At 35.7% G+C, this 23,934-nt stretch overlaps 1 protein-coding gene across 15 annotated transcripts in view; it reads left to right on the top strand.

The window, feature by feature from the left end:
* The window catches only part of KIAA1328, a 370,349-nt gene that overhangs the window by 264,304 nt on the left and 82,111 nt on the right, over positions 1-23,934 (top strand). For all 15 annotated transcript variants that reach the window (XM_082416095.1, XM_082416088.1, XM_082416094.1 and 12 more), the window contains one exon: positions 23,749-23,930. In XM_082416095.1, coding sequence (XP_082272221.1) covers positions 23,749-23,930 — 182 coding nt within the window. The remainder of the gene's footprint in view (positions 1-23,748; positions 23,931-23,934) is intronic.

The following is a 23,934-nucleotide window of genomic DNA, read 5'->3' as shown; positions in this document are numbered from 1 at the left end:
TCTAGTTGTGGCAAGCGGGGGCCACTCTTCATCGTGGTGCAGGGACCACTCTTCATCGCGGTGCGCGGGCCTCTCACTATCGCGGCCCCTCCCGTTGCGGGGCACAGGCTCCAGATGCGCAGGCTCAGCAGTTGTGGCTCACGGGCCCAGTTGCTCCGCGGCATGTGGGATCTTCCCAGACCAGGGCTCGAACCCGTGTCCCCTGCATTAGCAGGCAGATTCTCAACCACTGCGCCACCAGGGAAGCCCGGAACATCTCATTTTTGAAGATTTATTCTTTAAACTCTTTGATCTCAGAATATTTTGTTCATTGACAGGTCCATCTCTGGGGAGTGTAAAGATTTAGTTGGGACATTTAGAAAAATTATTTTTAAGAGTTCTAAGCATTAGGGTTATGTGCCATCTGGCTTCACATTCGTTGGTAGCCAAGTATGCAGAGAAATGATAACTAGAACCTCACAACACAATAAATCATGAATTCTTTCTTTGGAAGTAGCAGGTGGAATTAAATACTAGCTTATTGGACCTCCTTTTGCTACTTAGCACATCAGTGGATCCATAATAGTCCATTTACAGACCAAGCAGACCATTTTTGCTGTATTGATTCATTGAGATGAACAGCTAAAACAAGTTAAAGTCCGTCATCACATGCCTGCATAATTTTAAAATGAATTTAGTTGGTATTAAATGGACATTTGTTTTTATTGTCTCAAAGATTGGACTTTTCCTCCAGTACAGCAGAACAATGTATCTATCTGGTGTTCTATCTTGAACAGTACATAAAGATTAGTAAATAAGGCCCCATTAAAAATACTTATAATGTAAGTAACATGAGTCCCAATAGCATTTCTAATGTCCATTAATGCTTATTCTGAGGATCAGAGCTCATTTTACTGAGCCACTTAGTCAAACCGTGTGATTATTTAGAAAGTTAATTCATGCATACTAAAATCTAGCTTAAGTAATTCAGAGGGTAGGAGGTAAAACTCTATGGAGACGATAGTCCTTTTTGTTATTTAATGATCAGCCATAATTAACTTGCAAATTTGAAATAATTAGAACAAATTAAAGGTATTTAACTTTGCCTCCCTAAAGAAAAATTCAAATTGCACCAAATGCAGCTTTAAATTATTCAAATCTCAGAGGTCTGGGCTAGATTTTTTTTTTATAATGCCTTTTCTATGATGAGAATACCAATCTGCTTTTTGTCAGAAGGCATCCTATCAAGTAATTGTTCTTTGTGTTTAATAAATGACAGCTATTCTTCTTTGTAAAAGTATTCCAGTCTCTCAAGACTACATCAGCATTTCTGTGGCATTTTAATTCAATAAAACAAAAGGTTAATGTTTTTCTACTTTTTAAGGAATGCAAATACAAGTGTTATTCAATTGGTCCTGAATGACATCTAAAATTTACTATTCAAGTTCAGACAGACTATCGCGATATTAGATTTGGGCAAAATAGAAAAGTTCAAGGAGTTTTAGATTATTAGAATTTTAATGAACTTGAAGAACTGAAAATGTTTTTTATTTCCCCATCCTAAATCAGGGCTACCAAAGTTTCCCATCTAGTATTTTATAATGTTAAAATATAGAGATATAATTCAATAAAATCTTAGTAACTTAAGAGTGACTTATACAGTGTGGCAGTCCTAAATGCCATGAGTTTAACCTCTTCTGCTATCTTGATTTTGACCATTTTACTATCACTTTAACAGCTCCGACAGATACTAGATAAGAATAGCAGAAAATTATTTCTAATAATTTCATCATATCAGTAAATGACGTTTTATATTAGAGCCCCTCAATGAATTTTATACACATTTTATCTGGACTGTATGAAGTGATGAGAAACACTGATCATCTGACAATTAGGTTTTGACTTTATGGTGCCTCGCATAGAGAATGAATGGTACAAAGTATGTGGACAGTGAATGCTTCTTCAGCTTAGTACCTGATCCTGTGTAAGTTTGGAAATAAAATATAGCTATTCATTTTGATTTTATCTCAGCATATCAGAAAGTTTCTTCGGTAAATTTTTTTTGCTGTTTTAACTTTATTTTTTGATCCACTTTATTGAAATATACATTTAATAAAATATACAAGAAGTTTGATGTGTTTTTACCTGTGTAACTAACACTCCAATTAATATAAAAAGTATCCATCATCCCAGAGAGTACTTTGCTCCATTTTCCAGTAAATTGCCTCACAAACCCCTGGCCCAGGCAACTAGTGATCTGATTTCTATCACTTAAGATAGCTTTGCCTATTCTAAATCTTCATATAAATGAAATCATACGGTATGCATGTAACTGGCATCTTTTGCTCACCATATGTTTTGGAAATTTATGCATGTTGCTGCATGTTTCATTAGTCCATTACTTTTTTATTCCTGCGTAGCAGTGCATTGTATAAGTACACCACAACAAGTTTATATATTCATTTGTTGATGGACATTTAAATTGTTTCCAGATTTGGGCAGAAAACAAAAAAAACTGAGCTGCTATAAACATTTGTATACGAATCTTCTGTAGACATGTTTTCTTTCTCTTAAGTAACCAGACAGGGGTAGAATCACTGTATCATATTCTAACTTTATTCTTAACTACACATGAAATCACCAAACTATTTTACAGAGTTGTATAACTTTACAATCTTACCACCAAAGTATCAGAATTCTATTTGCATCGTGTCATTGCCAAGGCTTGGTATAGTCAGACTTTTTCATTTTAACCATTTTGGTGGATGTGAAATGGTACCTTATTGTGGCTTTAATATGCAGTTCTCTGATGACTAATGATGAAGAGCATATTTTAATGTTGTTACTGGCCATTCATAGATCTTCTTTTGCAAAGTATCCATTAAGATCTTTTAATCAGTATTTTTAAATTTAATTTTATTTATTTTTTTTATACAGCAGGTTCTTATTAGTTATCCATTTTATGCGTATTAGTGTATATATGTCAATCCCAATCTCCCAATTCATCCCACCACCACCACCCCCACCCCAACCGCCCCCGCCGCTTTCTTGCCTTGGTGTCCATACATTTGTTCTCTACATCTGTGTCTCAATTTCTGCCCAGCAAACCAGTTAATCTGTACCATTTTTCTAGGTTCCACATATATGCGTTAATATTCGATATTTGTTTTTCTCTTTCTGACTTACTGCACTCTGTATGACAGTCTCTAGATTCATCCACATCTCTACAAATGACCCAGTTTTGTTCCTTTTTATGGCTGAGTAGTATTCCATTGTATATATGTACCACATCTTCTTTATCCATTCGTCTGTCGATGGGTATTTAGGTTGCTTCCATGACCTGGCTATTGTAAATAGTGCTGCAATGAACATTGGGGTGCATGTGTTTTTTTGAATTATGGTTTTCTCTGGGTATATTCCCAGTAGTGGGATTGCTGGGTCATATGGTAATTCTATTTTTAGTTTTTTAAGGAACCTCCATACTGTTCTCCGTAGTGGCTGTATCAATTTACATTCCCACCAACAGTGCAAGAGGGTTCCCTTTTCTCCACACACTCTCCAGCATATGTTGTTTGTAGATTTTCTGATGATGCCCATTCTAACTGGTGTGAGGTGATACCTCATTGTAGTTTTGATTTGCATTTCTCTAATAATTAGTGATGTTGAGCAGCTTTTCATGTGCTTCTTGGCCTTCTGTGTGTCTTCTTTAGAGAAATGTTTATTTAGTTCTTCTGCCCATTTTTGGATTGGGTTGTTTGTTTTCTTAATATTGAACTGCATGGGCTGTTTATATGTTTTGGAGATTAATCCTTTGTTCATTCGTTTGCAAATATTTTCTGCCATTCTGAAGGCTGTCTTTTCGTCTTGTTTGTAGTTTCCTTTGCTTTGAAAAAGCTTTTACGTTTCATCAGGTCCCATTTGTTTATTTTTGTTTTTAGTTCCATTACTCTAGGAGGTGGATCAAAAAATATCTTGCTGTGATTTATGTCGAAGAGTGTTCTTCCTATGTTTTCTTCTGAGAGTTTTATAGTGTCCGGTCTTACATTTAGGTCTCTAATCCATTTTGAGTTTATTTTTGTGTATGGTGTTAGGGAGTGTTCTAATTTCATTCTTTTACATGTAGCTGTCCAGTTTTCCCAGCACCACTTATTGAAGAGACTGTCTTTTCTCCATTGTATATCCTTGCCTCCTTTGTTGTAGATTAGTTGACCATAGGTGCATGGGTTTATCTGTGGGCATTCTATCCTGTTCCATTGATCTATGTTTCTGTTTTTGTGCCAGTACCATATTGTCTTGATTACTGTAGCTCTGTCGTATAGTCTGAAGTCAGGGAGTCTGATTCCTCCAGCTCCGTTTTTTTCCCTCAAGACTGCTTTGGCTATTCGGGGTCTTTTGTGCCTCCATACAAATTTTAAGATATTTGTTCTAGTTCTGTATAAAATGCCATTGGTAATTTGATAGGGATTGCATTGACTCTGTAGATTGCTTTGGGTAGTATAGTCATTTTCACAATATTGATTCTTCCAACCCAAGAACATGGTATACCTCTCCATCTGTTTGTATCATCTTCAATTTCTTTCATCAGTGTCTTATAGTTTTCTGAGTACAGGTCTTTTGTCTCCCTAGGTAGGTTTATTCCTAGGTATTTTATCCTTTTTGTTGCAATGGTAAATGGGATTGTTTCCTTAATTTCTCATTCTGATTTTTCATTGTTAGTGTATAGGAATGCAAGAGATTTCTGTGCATTAATTTTGTATCCTGCAACTCTACTAAATTTATTGATTAGCTGTAGTTTTCTGGTGGCATCTTTAGGATTCTCTATGTATAGTTTCATGTCATCCGCAAACAGTGACAGTTTTACTTCTTCTTTTCCAATTTGTATTCCTTTTATTTCTTTTTCTTCTCTGATTGCTGTGGCTAGGACTTCCAAAACTATGTTGAATACTAATGGTGAGAGTGGACATCCTTGTCTTGTTCCTGATCTTAAGGAAATGCTTTCAGTTTTTCACTATTGAGAATGATGTTTGCTGTGGGTGTGTCATATATGGTCTTTATTATGTTGAGGTAGGTTCCCTCTATGCCCACTTTCTGGAGAGTTTGTATCATACATGGGTGTTGAATTGTGTCAAAAGCTTTTTCTGCATCTATTGAGATGATCATATGGTTTTTCTTCTTCAGTTTGTTAATATGGTGTATCACATTGATTGATTTGCATATATTGAAGAATCCTTGCATCCCTTGCATAAATACCGCTTGATCATGGTGTATGATCCTTTTAATGTGTTGTTGGATTCTGTTTGCTAGTATTTTGTTGAGGATTTTTGCATCCATATTCATCAGTGATATTGGTCTGTAATTTTCTTTTTTTGTAGTATCTTTGTCTGGTTTTGGTATCAGGGAAATGGTGGCCTCATAGAATGAGTTTGGGAGTGTTCCTTCCTCTGAAATTTTTTGGAAGAGTTTGAGAAGGATGGGTGTTAGCTCTTCTCTAAATGTTTGATAGAATTCACCTGTGAAGCCATCTGGTCCTGGACTTTTGTTTGTTGGAAGATTTTTAATCACAGTTTCAATTTCATTACTTGTGTTTGGTCTGTTCCTATTTTCTATTTCTTCCTGGTTCAGCCTTGGAAGGTTATACCTTTGTAAGAATTTGTCCATTTCTTCCAGGTTGTCCATTTTACTGGAATAGAGTTGCTTGTAGTAGTCTCTTAGGATGCTTTGTATTTCTGCAGTGTCTGTTGTAGCTTCTCTTTTTTCATTTCTAATTTTATTGATTTGAGTCCTCTCCCCCTCTTTTTCTTGATGGGTCTGGCTAATGGTTTATCAATTTTGTTTATCTTCTCAAAGAACCAGCTTTCAGTTTTATTGGTCTTTGATATGTTTTTCTTTGTTTCTATTTCATTTATTTCTGCTCTGATCTTTATGATTTCTTTCCTTCTGCTAACTTTGGGTTTTGTTTGTTCTTCTTTCTCTAGTTCCTTTAGGTGTAAGGTCAGGTTGTTTATTTGAGATTTCCTTGTTTCTTGAGGTAGGCTTGTATTGTTATAAACTTCCCTCTTAGAACTGCTTTTGCTGCATCCCATAGGTTTTGGATCATTGTGTTTTCATTGTCATTTGTCTCTAGGTATTTTTTGATTTCCTCTTTGATTTTTTCAGTGATCTCTTGGTTATTTAGTAATGTATTGTTTAGCGTCCATGTGTTTGTGTTTTTTACGTTTTTGTCCCTGTAATTGATTTCTAATCTCATAGCATTATGGTCAGAAAAGACGCTTGATATGATTTTAATTTTCTTAAATTTACTGAGGCTTGATCTGTGACTCAAGATGTGATCTATCCTGGAGAATGTTTTGTGCTCACTTGAGAAGAAAGTGTAATCTGCTGTTTGGGGATGGACTGTCCTATTAATATCAATTAAATCTATCTGGTCTACTGTGTCATTTAAAGCTTGTGTTTCCTTATTAATTTTCTGTGTGGATGATCTGTCCATTGGGTGAGGTGTTAAAGTCCTCCGTTATTATTGTGTTACTGTCGATGTCCTCTTTTCTAGCTGTTAGAAGTTGCCTTATGTATTGAGGTGCTCCTGGGTTGGGTGCATATATATTTATAATTGTTATATCTTCTCCTTGGATTGATCCCTTGATCATTATGTAGTGTCCTTCCTTGTCTCTTGTATTATTCTTTATTTTAACGTCTATTTTATCTGATATGAGTATTGCTACTCCAGCCTTCTTTTGATTTCCATTTGCATGGAATATCTTTTTCCATCCCCTCACTTTCAGTATGTATGTGTCCCTAGTTCTGAAGTGGGTCTCTTGTAGATAGCATATATGTGGGTCTTGTTTTTGTATCCATTCAGGCAGCCTGTGTCTTTTGGTTGGAGCATTTAATCCATTCACGTTTAAGGTAATTATCGATATGTATGTTCCTATGACCATTTTCTTAATTGTTTTGGTTTTGCTTTTGTAGATCCTTTTCATCTCTTGTGTTTTCCACTTAGAGAAGTTCCTTTATCATTTGTTGAAGAGCTGGTTTGGTGTTGCTGAATTCTCTTAGCTTTTGCTTGTCTGTAAAGCTTCTGATTTCTCCATCGAATCTGAATGAGACCCTTGCCGGGTAGAGTAATCTTGGTTGTAGGTTCTTCCCTTTCATCACTTTAAGTATTCATGCCACTCACTTCTGGCTTGTAGAGTTTCTGCTGAGAAATCAGTTGTTAATCTTACGGGAGTTCCCTTGTATGTTATTTATCATTTTTCCCTTGCTGGTTTCAATACTTTTTCTTTGTCTTTAATTTTTGCCAATTTGCCTACTATGTGTCTTGGCATGTTTCTCCTTGGGTTTATCCTGTATGGGACTCTCTGTGCTTCCTGGACTTGGGTGGCTATTTCCTTTCCCATATTAGGGAAGTTTTCAACTATCATCTCTTCAAATATTTCCTCGCATACTTTCTCACTCTCTTCTCCTTCTGGGACCCCTATAATGCAGATGTTGGTGTGTTTAATGTTGTCCCAGCGGTCTCTTAGGCTGTCTTCATTTCTTTTCATTCTTTTTCTTTATTCTGTTCCACAGCAGTGAATTTCACCATTCTGTCTTCCAGGTCACTTATCTGTTCTTCTGCCTCAGTTGTTCTGCTATTGGTTCCTTCTTGTGTATTTTTCATTTCAGTTGTTGTATTGTTCATCTCTGTTTGTTTATTCTTTAATTTTTCTAGGTCTTTGTTAAACATTTCTTGTATCTTCGCAATCTTTGCCTCCATTCTTTTTCTGAGGTCCTGGATCATCTTCAGTATCATTATTCTGAATTCTTTTTCTGGAAGGTTGCCTATCTCCACTTCATTTAGTTGTTTTTCTGGGGTTTTATCTTGTTCCTTCATCTGGTACATAGCCCTCTGCCTTTTCATCTTGTCTATCTTTCTGTGAATGTGGTTTGTGTTCCACAGGCTGCAGGATTGTAATTCTTCTTGCTTCTGCTGTCTGCCCTCTGGTGGCTGAGACTATCTAAGAGGCTTGTGCAAGTTTCCTGATGGGAGGTACTGGTGGTGGGTAGAGCTGGGTGTTGCTCTGGTGGACAGAGCTCAGTAAAACTTTAATCTGCTTGTCTGCTGATGGGTGGGGCTGGGTTCCCTCCCTGTTGGTTATTTGGCCTGAGTCAACCCAACACTGTAGCCTACCCGGGCTCTTTGTTTGTGCTAATGGCGGACTCTGGGAGGGCTCACACCAAGGAGTACTTCCCAGAACTTCTGCTGCCAGTGTCCTTGTCCTCACAGTGAGACACAGCCACTCCCCGCCTCTGCAGGAGACCCTCCAACACTAGCAGTTAGGTCTGGTTCAGTCTCCTATGGGATCACTGCTCCTTCCCCTGGGTCCCCATGCGCACACTACTTTGTGTGTGCCCTCCAAGAGTGGAATCTCTGTTTCCCCCAGTCCTGTCGAAGTCCTGCAATCAAATCTCACTAGCCTTCAACGTCTGATTCTCTAGGAATTCCTCCTCCCATTGCCGTACCCCCAGGTTGGGAAGCCTGATGTGGGGCTCAGAACCTTCACTCCAGTGGGTGGACTTCTGTGGTATAAGTGTTCTCCCGTTTGTGAGTCACCCACCCAGCAGTTATGGGATTTGATTTTATTGTGATTGCGCCCCTCCTCCCATCTCACTGTGGCTTCTTCTTTGTCTTTGGATGTGGGGTATCTCTTTTGGTGAGTTCCAGTATCTTCCTGTCAATGATTGTTCAGCAGTTAGTTGTGATTCTGGTGCTCTCGCAAGAAGGAGTGAGAGCACGTCCTTCTACTCTGCCATCTTGCACCAGTCTTTTTTAATCAGTTTTAATTGGGTAAACAACTCAATTATTGAACATAGAATTCTTTGCATATTTGGATATAAAACCTTCATCAGGTATATGTTTTGTGAATATTTTCTCCCATGGTGTGACTTGCTCTTTTATTTCCTTAATGGTGATTTTGAAGAGCAAGACTTTTTATTGATGAAGGTTAAAATAATATTTTCCTATATTTTCTTATAGAAGTTATATAGCTTTATATTTTAAATTTAAGTCTATGATCCATTTCAAATTCATATCTCTGTGTGGTGTGAGGTAGGGCTCAGGGTTCATTCATTATCTGAACAGATATCCCATTATTCTAGCACCGTTTGTTGAAAAACACTTTTTTCTTCATTCATTGCCTGATGCCTTTTCAAATGTCAGTTGGATATGTACACACATGGACACACATTTATGGATTTCTATTCCCTTCATTTACATACCCATTTTTCTGTCAATGTCACACAGTCTGGATTACTTTAACATTATAGAAAAATCTTGAAATTAGATTGTCTTCCAAATATTTTTCTTATTAAAAATTCTTTTAGCTATTCCAACTTCTTTTCTTTACATTTTAGATTCAGTTTATTGATTTCTATTAAGGCAGTGGAATTATGATTAGATCGATTTGGGGAGACTTGACATCCTAAAAATATTATTTTCCAATCCATGAACATAGTATATCTCTAAATTTATTTAGATCTTTAAAAATTTAACTCAGTTATATTATGTAGTTTTTAGTGTAATAATCTTGCACTTTTTTCATTGAATTTATTAGTAGTATATAGAAAGAATATTGATTTTTTTAATATTTACATTGTATACTACAGTCTTGCTAAATGCCTGTATTCTAGCAGGGGGTTTGTTTGTTTTGGGTTTTTTTTTTTTCTTTTGGTAGATTCCTTAGGATTTCCAAGTTCATAATCACATGAACAGCCATAATAATAGCTTTAATGCTTTCCAAGCTTCATGCCTTGTGTTTCTTATTTTTAACTTGTTGCATTGGCTAGAACATTCAATACAATATTGAAGAGAAATGATTAAAGAAGACACCCTTGCTTTGTTCTCAAGGAAAAGGCATCCAGTAATTCACCAATTAATATAATGTTAAATACAGATTTTTCATAGATGCCCTTTATCAGCTTAAAGTAAGTTCCCCCCCCCCTTTTTTTATGTGAACGTTTTTATAGTTCTTGACACATACATATTGCCAAATACATTCCAGAAGGGTAGTACCCATTAACTTTAGGACTAGTAATGTATGACAGAATTTTCATGGTGAAATAAGTTCCCTAGTTTGCTGAGTTTTTATTTTGTCAAATGCTTTTCCTACATTTATTGATATAATCATATGGTTTTGCACCTTTATTCTTTTAATGTGACAATTTATGTGGATTTACTTTTTTTAATGTTAACCCAACATTACATTTTGGAAAAATACTCATTTGGCCATGATGTAGTACCTTTTATATATTGCTGGCTTTGATATGCTAGTATTTTGTTGAGGATTTTTGTGTCTGTGTTCATGAGCAATACTAGTTTGTAATATTACTTTATCGTAATAGCTTAATCAGGTTTTGGTATCACATGGTAACATAAAATGAGTTGAGAAGAGGTCACTCCACTTCTATTTACTGGAAGTTTGTATAAAATTAGTAATATTGCTTCCTTAAATATGATAAAATATACCAGTGAAGCTATCTGATCAGTTTTCTTTGTGGGAATGTTTTGATTAGATATGAGGTTATTCATATACTTCCTGTTTCTTCTTGAGTCAGTTTTAACCAGTTATATTTTCCAAGCAATGTGTGCATTTCATTTCATCTTAGTTATTGAATATGGTGGCATAAAGTTGTTTATGAGATAGCCTTAATATTCTTTTACTATCTGTAGCATCTACAGTGATATCCCCTCTCTGATTCCTGATATTCATAAATTTTCTCTTTTTCTTAGTTTGTCTTAGATTAGGAGTTTATCAATTTTATTAATATTTTCAAAGGGCTGACTTTTATGTTTCTTTTGTGTTTTTATTGTTATCTGTTTCATGGATTTCTACTCTTTATTGTTTCCTTCTTTCTACTTGCTTTATATCTAGCTTGTTCTTATTTTTCTAGCTTCATAAAATGGAATATTATGTCATTGACTTTTTTTTTTTTGGCCATGCTGTGCGGCATGTGGGATCTTAGTTCCTCGACTAGGGATTGAACCCGTGCCGCCTGCATTGGGAGCATGGAATCTTAACCATTGGACCACCAGGGAAGTCCCATTATTATTTAAACTTTTCTTCTTTTCTAGTAAAAGCATTTAAGCACTTGCCTTCTGTATCCTTCAAATCTTAATATGTTGTATTTTCATTATCATTCATTTCAAAATGCTTATTAATTTCTCTTGTGATTTTTTTGGCCCATGAGTTACTTAGAAGTATGTTATAAAACTTCAAATACTTTAGATTTTTCTAGATATCTTGTTTTTTATTTTTAATTTAACTCCATTGTGGTTACATACTCTATAAGTGTTTATTCTTTTGAAATATATTAAAATTTATTTTATGACTCAACATATGATTTATCTTGGTCAATATTCCATGTATACTTTTAAATATTTATATTCTGCTATTGACTATAATGTTCTGTACATGTCAATTAAATCAAATTGACGAGTAGTGTTGTTCAGATCTTATGTAGCCTACTAAATTTTTTTTTTTAACAGTTTGACAGTTTCTTTTTTTTTTTAATTAATTAATTAATTTATTTATGGCTGTGTTGGGTCTTCGTTTCTGTGCGAGGGCTTTCTCTAGTTGTGGCAAGCGGGGGCCACTCTTCAATGCGGTGCACGGGCCTCTCCCTATCGCGGCCTCTCTTGTTGCGGAGCACAAGCTCCAGACGCGCAGGCTCAGTAATTGTGGCTCACGGGCCCAGTTGCTCCGCGGCATGTGGGATCTTCCCAGACCAGGGCTCGAACCCGTGTCCCCTGCATTGGCAGGCAGATTCTCAACCACTGCGCCACCAGGATAGCCCGAGCCTACTAAATTTTTTGTCATTTTTTTCCTATCAATTGATAACGAGATGTTAAAATCTCCAAATACGATTGTGCATTACTCTACTTCTTCCTGTACCCTTATGAGTTTTGCTATGTGTATTTTGAAACTGTTTTAGATGCAGATATATTTGGGGCTGTTATGTATGTTTGATGATTTGCCCCTTTAATCATGATAAAATATTTTAATCATGATGAAATATATCTTTTTATCTCTGGTTCTACTCCTTTTCTTAACATCTATTTTATTTGACATTATATAATCACTCTAGCCTTCCATGTGTACTGTTTGCTTGGCTTATCCCCTTCCATCCTCTATGTCAACCGATTTATTCTTTTACATTTAAAGTATGACTCCTTAGCATTGACATATATACACTCAAATGTAAAATAGATAGCTAGTGGGAAGCAGCTGCATAACACAGGGAGATCAGTTCAGTGCTTTGTGACCATCTAGAGGGGTGGGATAGGGAAGGTGGGAGGGAGATGCAAGAGGGAGGGGATATGGGGATATGTGTATACATATAGCTGATTCACTTTGTTATACAACAGAAACTAACACAACACTGTAAAGCAATTATACTCCAATAAACATGTTAAAAAAATAAAAATAAAGTATGACTCTTGTAAACAACATATGGCTTGGGTTTTGCATTTTTCTCTAGCCTGACAATCTCCCTTCCATTTGATTTGAGTGTTTAATTCACTTTAATTTATTATTGATACTGTTGGATTTAGGTCTAACATTTTGCTTTTCTTTTTTCCTTCCTGCTAATCATATCTATTCTTTGTTCCTGTTTCTCCTTTTCTATTTTTATTGGGAGGGGAAAGGGAGAATAATAATTTTTTTTCAATTTTTTAAAAATTCCTCTAATATTTTATTAGCTATACCTCTTTGCATTTCCCTTAGTGATTTCTGTAGGGATTATAATATGCTTTCCTAACTTATTAAAGTCTATATAATACTAACATTGTGTCATTTTATGTAGACTGTAAGAACTTTTATACTGTATAGGTATATTCTCCATTCTTTGTGATATTATTGTCATATACATTACAGCTAAGTGCATTATAAATCCCATGCTTTAAACATTCATATATCTTTTAGTGACATTAAGAGAAGAATAAGAACATACAGAGTTTTATATTTATTCACATATGTACTATTTCTGATGCTCTTCATTTCTTAGATCCAGGTTTCCATCTAATATCATTTTCTTTCAACCCAAAAAACATACTATTTCTTGTAGTGCAGGTCTGCTAACAACAAATTTTCCCTGTTTTTGTTTATCTGAAAATGTCGTTTCTCCTTCCTTTTTTTGAAGGATATTTTCATGCGATGCAGAATTCTAGGATGACACTTTGGGTTTGTTTTGTTTTGTTTTTTTCCTTTTAGCACTTTAAGGATATTGTTCTATCTTCTAGCTTTCATTGTTCTTATGAGAAGTTAACTGTTAAAATCATTATTTTTTATGTAATTGACATTTCATCTGGTTGTTTGCGAGGTTGTCTTTATCTTTGGTTTTCAACAGTTCGTGATCTGTGGGTCAAAGTTTTTCATCAAATTTGGAAATATTCTGCCATTATTTCTTTAACATATATTTTTTCAAATATTTTTTCTACCCCATTCTCAGTCTCTTCTCCTTCTGCAACTTCAGTTATGTTTGTTAGGCAGCTTAATATTGTCTCTAAAATCTCTGGGACTCATCATTTTTCTTCCATCTTTTTTTCCCTATGTTCTTCAAATTGGGTAATTTCTGTTGATTCTTCCATAAAATTCACTTAATCTTTAACCTCTCATCTCCATTTTCTAATTTTTATTTCAGTCACTGTAATTTCCAGCCAGAGAGTTTCTATCTCTTTCTGCTGAGGCTGCCTGTCTTTTCACTCATTAAAACCATGTTCTCCTTTATGTCCATCAATATATTTATAATAGCTGGTTTAAATAAAGTCTTTATCTGCTAGGTCCAACATTTGGGGCATCTTTTGGTTGATTTTAATTGACTGATATTTTTCTTAACTATGGATCACATATTTTTTCTTTTTGTATCTGACAATTTATATTTTACTCTGGGTATTATGGATGATACATTTAGAGATGCGGATTTTATTATCACTCTCTAAAGAATGTTGATTTTTCCTCTTCTCAGCAATTCACTCACCTCCTAGTCACCTTGAACTTGGATAGGTTTGGTTATATACTTTGTAAGGACAGATATCTGGAAAGCCTGAGGTGTTTCCCAAGCCCCTCTAAATTGGTAAGAATCAATCTCCAAACTTTTTTGTCCCTGTGCATTTTGTTATAGCTTGATTTTAGGCTTTGTTAGAGCTTTACAGTAAGCCTTTATCCAAGATATGGACTTTCTAGTGTCTCAGTGGACATTAACAATATCTTCCATTCTGGGCCAGAACTCCAGTTTCTCCCAGCATTGCCCAATTTGTATTATTTCTGTATTTATATTCTGCTTTCATCATTGTAGCAACCAGTGTTTGTTAAGTCTTGCAATGAAAAAGAAAGCAAGCAATAGAGAAAATCTGTAAAGCTAAAAGTTGACTTTTTGAAAATGTAAATAAAATCAATAAGCCTTTTCAAGATGATAACCTATTATTGAGAGGAAAACAAATTATCAGTATCAGGAATGAAAAAGAAGATATCACCATAGACTCTAGCAATATTTTTAAAGTAATTAAAGAATATTATGAATAATTTTTGTAAGCACATTTGATAACTTAAATGGTATAAATTCCTTGAACTTGATGATATACCAAAATTGATACCAAAAAAGTAGAAAATCTGAATAGCCCTCTGTTAAACAAATTTAATTTCTAATTAAGAAATGTCCCATAAATAAAACTACAATCACAATCCCATAAGACTTCACTTATGAATTCTACCAAACATCTAAAGAAGAAATATCAATCTTACACAAATTCTTTCAAAGACTAGAGCAGGGTTTTTCAGCCCTGGTACTCTTGACATTTTGGACTAGATAATAGTTTGGGGTGAGTTTGTGGGGTGGTGGTAGTCTGTCCTGTACATTGCAAGATGTTTATCAACATCCCTGTCTTTTACCCATTAGCACCCCCCACAACTGTGACAATCAAAAACCCTCCAGACATTGCTAAATGTCCCCTGTGTGGCAAAATCCTCTTCTTCTACCCCACTTGAGAACCACTGGACTAGAGGAAGAAAGAACTTTTCCCAACTCCTTTTATGACACCTAAACCAGGTAAAAGCGTGAGAAGAAAAGAAATGACAGACTAATCTTCCTCATGAACATAAATGCAAAACAAAAAAGTTCCTTAACAAAATATTAGCAAATTAAGTCCTGGAATATATAAAAATATATATAATCCAGCTTGACTAAATAGAGTTTATCCCAGGAATTCAGAGTTGGCTTAACATTTGAAGATCAATCAGTGTGATTTGCCATATTAACATAGTAAGGAAGAAAAACACCATTTCAAACAGATGCAAAAAACTTCCAATGCTCATTTTTTGAAAATGACTTCTTATCAAACTAGAAATCAGATAGAACGTATAGATAAAGATACATCTCTTTAATGATGAACACTCTTAGGAACAAGTTAAGGATGTTCACTCTTACCACTTCTATTCAGCATTGTACTAGAAGTCCTAGCTGATGTGACTGGGCATGAAGAATATTAGAAATAAATCAGTGAAACTGTCTTTATTGTTAAATAACATGACTGTCTACATAGAAAAATCCTAAGGAAACTACCCCAAAACTGCTAGAATTATTGAGTGAATTTAACGCAATCACAGAATTCAAGTTCAATGTATAAAAATCAAATTTATTTTCATATGATAGCTATATATTAGCTATTGATCAATGGAACAGAATAGAGTCCAGAAATAGACCCACACAGTCATACGTTTGACTGCTTTTTGACAAAGGTATGAAGCATTCTGTGGAAAAAGGAAAGTCTTTTAAATAAATAATGCCGGATATACTGGATATAGATATGAAAAAAATTAACCTTGAACCCAGCCTCACATCATACCCCAAATTTATTTGATCATGGGGTTAGAGCTTGATCCACAGAGGAGGGCAGCTTGGCACTGAATGTCAGAGCTTGTGCAGGGTGGGGAGTGCTTTCATCCTGGTGATTGTATTGGTGTAGGGTGTTGGAGCTTGAACAGAATGAGGATGTTATCCATGTAGAGGTCAGCCATACATGGGGTCTTGAGAGCCTGAGATATGAGGAGGGCTTTCTCACAGCAGAGGTAGCCCACTCAGAGCTTCGTGCGGAGAGTGCCTATACAGAGGTGTGTTGGCAGAAACACCCGGAGCAATGTGGTGGTGACTGACAGGGGAGGGAGGGGAAGGGATCATGGCAGTGGTGATGGAATACTGTTTTCATACAAAATGACTAAGTAAGTAATTGTATTAAGGAAAATGGTAGCCAAGTTTTTTCACTGTTACAGAATGGAGTTACATATATGGAAAGGTAGAAAACTAAAATGAACCCTGTTGGTTTAGAATTGAAGATATTAGTGTAAACTCATGATTTTCAATATATTTACCTAGATATATAAATAAACATATGTGTATATACATACATACATGCGTATAGTCTTTTGCTCTGTGAGAACTTAGGAACAGTGATAATCCAATTCCGTTAGCTCTTTTTTTTTTTTTTTTTTTTTTTTAACTAAAAGATGCTAGATCTCCTTGAAGAAATGGCTGATTCCATGACTGAGCCACAAACTGGATGATATAGCAATTGTTTAGACATGGCATGACTAGCACCCAAATTTGGCCACTGGAAAAAGGAAGGAAAGATTTAATACATGTTTCCCCATCCTAGATTTTATAGTCTTCTAAATCGAGGATGTGTTCCCCTTCATTTTTTGTTAAGTGACTCATGCCAAAATTTGAGTAATTTGTATTGATTTTTCTCTCTTGTACTTTCATTCTCTTAAAAGTCTACCTTTCCTTCCCTAACACCCCTTTCCCTCCTACTGCCCCCAGGATTTCCTAAAGGTGCCTTACCAAACACCTGTTTCATAGAAAATAAACTCTTTTCATCCTCAACCTTTTCACACACACAAAATATTTTCATTCTTGGCCATAAGTTAGTGATTTTCAGCACTGACTGGACATTGGGATTACCTGTGGAGCTTTAAAAAAAGGACAAGAGAGGGTGAGAGAGGGAGGCACATAATGCGGCTCACTCCAGGTGGATTCATTCCATTTCTAAGAATGGGTAGGACAGCCCATCGCTCTTTTAAAATTTTTCCCACATAATTTTAATGTATAGCAGGCTGTGAATCACTGCCTAAATTTGGCACCTTTTCTGAGAATGCTACTATCCAGGCCATTCTTTCTGTCACATTTGGCAAACAACAGAGACAATAGTGCCAGCATTTCCTGTTCTTCTCATTCCAACATCTCAAACTTTTAAGTAGTTTACTCTCTAGTGAACCTCCTTGTTTATGTGAATCTCAGGATATCTGGTCTTACAGTCCATCCTTCCTTTTCTTTGTTTTCCATTGTGATCTCACTAGGAATTTGACATCCACTCAGTCACTTCCTCCCCCACGTCTCCTAACCGCATTCTGTGAGATTCCAGTATTCACGTTGTTGATCTCTCTGTTGCCATAGTAAAGAGATTTGTCTTCCGTGGTTCACTCATTTTCTTTAGCTGTATTGTCCCTGGCGACATCCGGAGCTTGCTTTCCCCTGCTGTGGTTCCATCACAGAAATCGCTGACTGGTACCCCCTTTATAGTTCACCTCTTTCACTTGAGTCTGTTCATGTTCTCATTTCTAATATAGACTATACCAAGTGTTTTGTTTGTTTTTCTTGTTTTGTTTTACCTTTGTTTTACCTTAAAGAGACATCTAAATCCTTCATTTCTCCCCTTTTTTTGCCAGTCTTTCAGGCCCCTCTTTGTCTCACTTTCTTCCCCATGTACATTCTGGACCAAATGGTCGACCTAAACTATTCCCTTATTAGTATACAAATTTCCCTTGACCTCTAGTCTGCTGCACCCTACACAAAAAATCCTAACCCTGGATCAAGCTCTCAGTCTGCTTTCTCTGCTTTTACATCGTTGCACCTGAGCCCAGATACAAATTTATGATTTCTAATTCTGTTATAGCCCTAAACGTTGCAGGACAGTCTTGTTTTTGTTCTTGGTCATTTTTACCTTGAATTCCCTAAATACCTTCTCTAAATCATCACTTTTCTCAATACCCATTTCTTTCACCTACAGGAATGAATTTACCTCCTCCTTCACCAACGAAATTGAAAGTAAAGCACATGCTTTCTCAAGTCAGTCAGCCAACGAGCAAAAAGCTGCAGGGTTATTGATCCAATTGCTCTCTTGAAATATCTTTCCAGATGTTTCATAGGCACATCAAGCTACATTTAATCCCCCCCCCGCCACCTTCTCTATATTGCTTATCCACCCAAATTCTGCCACTCATTCTCAACTCACTCCTCTCCCTCACTTTTCACATTCAAACGCGTATCAAATTCTGCCAATTTTTAATCCTAAGTATATATAAAAAGTTGTCTCCTTCCCATTCCTACCACTGCTTCTCTATTTAGACCCTCATCATCTCTCATCACAGCTATTTCAGCAGCCTTCCCACTCATCCAATCCATTCTCTAAACTGTGCCAGGGCAATTTTTCATAAATTCAAGTTGTATCATGTCATTTTTCTTCTTAGAGCCCTTCAATGACTTTGCTTTGCGGACAAAATAAAGTTCAAGCCCCTTGACATGGAAAACCAGACCTTTCATGTTCTGACCCAGCCCATCTGTCTTGCTTCACCTTCCACTTCTCCGCATCCAATACCCCAAACTTAATACTATAACAGTTAACAGTGTACCAAACTATTTAACTTGCCCCAAATATATGCTGAAGTTTTACTAGTTAGTACATTTGCTAATACTCTTCTCTTCAGCCTTCCATCCTACTATCCTTCCTTATCCCCTGCTTATCCACTAAGACTTAGTTTGAAAGCTTCAGAAATTTCCCTTCAGTTATTCAAATAGAGTTAGATGCCCGGCCTTTGTGCTCCCTTAAACACCACGCATATTCCTGAATCATAACTTGTATCATATCATATTAAAAAAAATCTGTTTCCATGTCTGTCTCTGCCATTAAAATCACTTGGAGAGCAGGAACCAGGTCTTGCTGGTTTGTATACCTAGCACCTAGCACGTAACAAGTCCTCAGTAAATATTTGTTTTCCCTATTTGCCCGCCCCAGCCCCTTCATACATATGAGTATGTCCTCAATAAATATCTAATGAATATATAAATGAATGATTGATTTGGCAATTTATTGAACAGGAATAAGGAAAGCAGAACTTGAGACAGCTGAAGTTTTTCATCTGAGTAACAGGGAGGATGGTGATACATTAAATGAGAATGGAAACGGGTAAAGGAACAGGTTTCAAGATAAAGATTATTCATTGCTTTAGCGTGAGTTGGTTTTGGGAGGTAGGACAAGGCATCTCTTCACAGCTTTTCAACAGATACTTGAAGAGGTCAGCAATTTTGGAGAACATTGTGGGCTAGATGAATCTATTTAGAAATCATAATTGAAGATACAGTGGTGTGACAGGGATCACTAAGAAAGTGCTAAGGGAGGAAGAGAAGAAGGACAAGGGCAGAATCATCAGGAATGTCTGCATTTAGGGGGAGGGAAGTACAAGAGCTCCCAATAAAAGAATATGAGCAGCAGCCTCCTAAAACTAGAAAACCAATCAAGATATATGTCATGAACTTCAAGGGAAATAAGTTTTAAGGAAGGAGTAAGTTGCTGTGAATTAGCCTTATAACAAGCAGGATGGTTGAAAGAGAAAACGCCACTAGATTTGTTCTTTAAAAAATAGTTTTAGTAGGCATGTCTGTTAAAATTATTGTTTTCTAGAAGTTTGGCAAAGAAGGGAAGGAGAGAAGATGGTAACATAAAGGAGATGGTGAAATTTTTTGTTGTATAATTACAAAAGTACATGCCTATTGGAAGAAATTTAAACATTCAGAAGTATATAAATTAAATTATAAAAATGTTTCCCTCAGTAACTGTTCTACTTTTTTGATTTGTTATTTATCCATCCAGAACTTAAAAAATATTTTTTGTATATTTTTGTTTTTACAAAAATGAGATATTATATATTCTATTATTGCAAATTGCCCTTTTTTTACTTAATAGTATGTCATGAAGTTTATTCACAGTAGTATAGAGAACTACCTCATTCTTTTTTTCTCTGTCTTCATTTATTTTATTTATTTTATAAATGATGATAGTATGATTTTATTTATTTATTTATTTTTAATTTATTTATTTATTTATTTTTGGCTGCATTGGGTCTTCGTTGCTCCGCACCAGCTTTCTCTAGTTGCGGCAAGTGGGGGCTCCTCTTCGTTGCGGTGCGCGGGCTTTTCATTGCGGTGGCTTCTCTTGTTGCAGAGCACAGGCTCTAGGCACATGGGCTCAGTAGTTGTGGCTCATGGGCTCTAGAGTGCACGCTCAGTAGTTGTGGTGCATGGGCTTAGTTGCTCCACAGCATGTGGGATCTTCCCGGACCAGGGTTCAAACCCATGTCCCCTACATTGGCAGGTGGATTCTTAACCACTACACCACCAGGGAAGTCCCTATTTATTTTTTTAAATTAAGGTATAGTTTATTTACAATATTGTATTAGTTTCAGGTGTATGAGACAGTGATTCAGAATTTTTATAGATTATGTTCCATTTATAGTTATTATAAAACAGACTATATTCCCTGTGCTGTACAATATATACTTGTAGCTTACTTATTTTATACATAGTAATTTGTACCTCTTAATCCCGTACCCCTATCCTGCCCCTGTCCTCTTTCCTCTCCCCACTGGTAACCACTAGTTGTTCTCTCTATCTGTGAATCTGTTTCCTTTTTGTTATAGTCATTCATTTGTTTTATTTTTTAGGTTCCACATATAAGTGATAGCATATAGTATTTGTCTTTCCCTGTCTGACTTATTTCACTAAGCATAATACCCTCCAGGTCCATCCATGTTGTTGTAAATGGCAAAATTTCATTCTTTTTTTATGACTGAGTAGTGTTCCATTGTATATATATACCACATCTTCTTTATCCATCATCTGTTGATGGACACTTAGGTTGCTTCTATAGCTTGGCTACTGTAAATTATGCTGCTATGACCAATGGGGTGCATGCATCTTTTCAAATTAGTGTTTTTGTTTTCTTCAGATGTATACCCAAGAGTGAAATTGCTAGATCATATGTTGGTTCTATTTTTACCTTTTTGAGGAGTCTCTATATTGTTTTTCGTAGAGGCTGCACCAATTTACATTCCCACCAACAGTATACAAGGGTTTCCTTTTCTTCACATCCTTACCAACATTTGTTGTTTGTTGTCTTTTTCGTGGTAGCCATTCTGACAGGTATGAGGTGATATCTCATCATAGTTTTGACTTGCATTCCTCTGATGATTAGCGATGTCTTTTCATGTGCCTGTTGACCATCTGTATATCTTCTTTGGAAAAATGTCTATTCAGATCTTCTGCCCATTTTTTTTAATTGGGTTTTTTGATGTTAAGTTGTATGAGCTGTTTATATATTTTGACTGTTAACCCCTTATTAGTCATGTCATTTGCAAATATTTTCTACCATTCAGTGGATTGTCTTTTCATTTTTCAGTGGTTTCCTTTGCTGTGCAAAAGCTTTTAAGTTTAATTACGTCCCATTCATTTATTCTTGCTTTTATTTCCTTTGCCTTAAGAAACGGATCCAAAACAAATATTGCTATGATTTATGTCAAAGAGTGTTCTGCCTATGTTTTCTTCTAGGAGTTTTATCGCTTCCAGTCTTACATTTAGGTCTTTAATCCATTTTGGATTTATTTTTGTATGTAGTATGAGAAAATTTTCTAATTCCACTGTTGTTTATGTAATTCTATAGGGTAACTTCTTAAAAGTGAAATTGTAGGAGGTTAGGTGCACTTTTATTTTGTAGTGACAAATCACTCACAGAAGGGTTATCCCAATTTGCAGTTTCCCTAGTACTATATTAAAATCCTTCTGTCCCCACACTCTCACTGACACTGAGTATTATTATACTTTTCCACTTAAGGGATAGTTTTGGGATTTAGATTTAGGTTTTGATTTTTGATGGAAAGTCTGGTCTTATTTGTAATCCTAGGAGAGAATTCATTTGAGAGGAGGAGCTTGTAAGCTATAAGAAAGGGAGATGATTGGCAGGCCATTGTCACAGAGGGAAGGGGCCAAAATGGTATCAAGAGTATGAGTAAAAGTTGTGATTTTCTTCTGAGATGTTAATAGAAGAGTAGTAGATGGGTAAAGTTGGAAATAAATGCAAATGAAAGAAGAAAATTTTTTATATAGTCATCTTTATTTCAGGGAAATTAGAACCCAGGTTCCCAGGATGGGATTTGGAATAAAGGTACAGACAATCTTCTGTGTAAAATGGAAGGAACTATTCAGTATTGGGAGTGATCAACATTGGCTAGTATTGGGAGCTTGGCTGACCTGAGAATGTATGATTTTGGGGAACCCAGTAGTCTTGGTCACATTAACTTTTCTTTAAGAACAAGTAGAGATGTAGTTGTTGGATTTGCCAGGGTTTGGGACTTCTGGATTGAGGTAAATTTATCTTTCATTAACAGTAATATAGTTTTATTCTCCGTATTTTCCTGTCCCATGAGTAGAAGTTACATTAGCTAAGATATGCTTCCACTGGTAGGTCCAAAAGGGAAAGTGATCCTTGGGTTCTGGTAAAAAAATTTTTAAGTGTATAAATGTAATACACTGCTTTATGCCCCTGTAAAGCCATACTGCTAATAGTTTGTTTCTTTTTACCACTCTGAACCTAAAACCATTTAATGTATTGGTTTTTATTAATAAATTATGATGTGAGCAAACAGTACTAAAAATTCTGATCCACACAGAAGAAGCCCAGTGACTTTGATGGGTTTATGTGATTTGAATCCTGGTCAAGGGCCACCTAGGATTCATAATGGATCCAGTAATACTCCATCAACTTATTCTTGTCTAGAGATTGCCTCTGCTGCTGGGGAGTTTAAATATCCTAGTTTTTAGAATATTACTTTTTGAATAAATTATTTTTCTTCATTTTAATTTTCACCTTGTTTGTGGTCATGGGGAAGACAAAACTAAAGTATCACGAGTCTATGGTGAACTTAAATTAGAAGGAAGGGGCTGGTAGAATAGTAAGGGATACACATCATCATAACATTTCTCTCTAAAAAATAAAATGTTATAAGTGGGATTGTGCAATGGTGGGAACATAGTTCATTGGAGAGAAAAACATATGCACGTGTGTTTATTTTCATTAAAATTTTTTTTACTCCATATTTGCCTTGTTGACTTTATAATGAAATTATGGGAGGACAGAGACCAATTCTCCCACAAGCACTATAGTACCATTCCTCACATACCCTGACTACATAATAAATACTATAACAATTGAAAATGAGAAACACAAATGCATTTTGAAGGAAATTGGTGATATTTTAGTCTTATGTTCATTTTTAGTACTCGGAAACATTTTAGTTATGCAAGTCTTGTTTTAGCATACTTTTTATTTTTACAGATACTCTGGTTCTTAGTCATACTCTATGGCTTTATTAGCAGTCTTAGGGTCTGAGTCTCATTTCCCCAACCCCAAATATAAACTTTTTGAGGATAAAAACCATTTATTCTCCAAAATTGTTTTGGCAGAACACAAAATAGACCTTCAGTAAATTATTTAAACTATACATCAATAAAAGATAAGAAAAAGAAACTTTCTATTGCCATGAATTGCATTTCAACTCATACTGAATGTATATGCCTTTGTGTGATCTATACCCCCTGCTGTGCTCTCTACAGCTCATAAATGTTTATTCTTTTCAGTTTATTGAAGTCAAAATATGATGGCTGGATGCTTGGAACATCATCATCCAGCAAAAAGTACCAAGACTCCACTAACAATGGAGAGAATAGAAGGGAGAAGAAGACAGTTGGGTTTCAGTCACATATGGAAGATGACGCCCTGTGGACAGGTCAAAAGAAAGATGCATATCAACCCCAAAGAGGTAA

This window comes from Balaenoptera physalus (genome assembly GCF_965194825.1).
Source record: "Balaenoptera physalus genome assembly, chromosome: 12".
Classification (NCBI taxonomy): Eukaryota; Metazoa; Chordata; class Mammalia; order Artiodactyla; family Balaenopteridae; genus Balaenoptera; species Balaenoptera physalus.
Note: the sequence above shows the minus strand (reverse complement) of the source record. Positions and strands in the feature narration are given on the sequence as shown.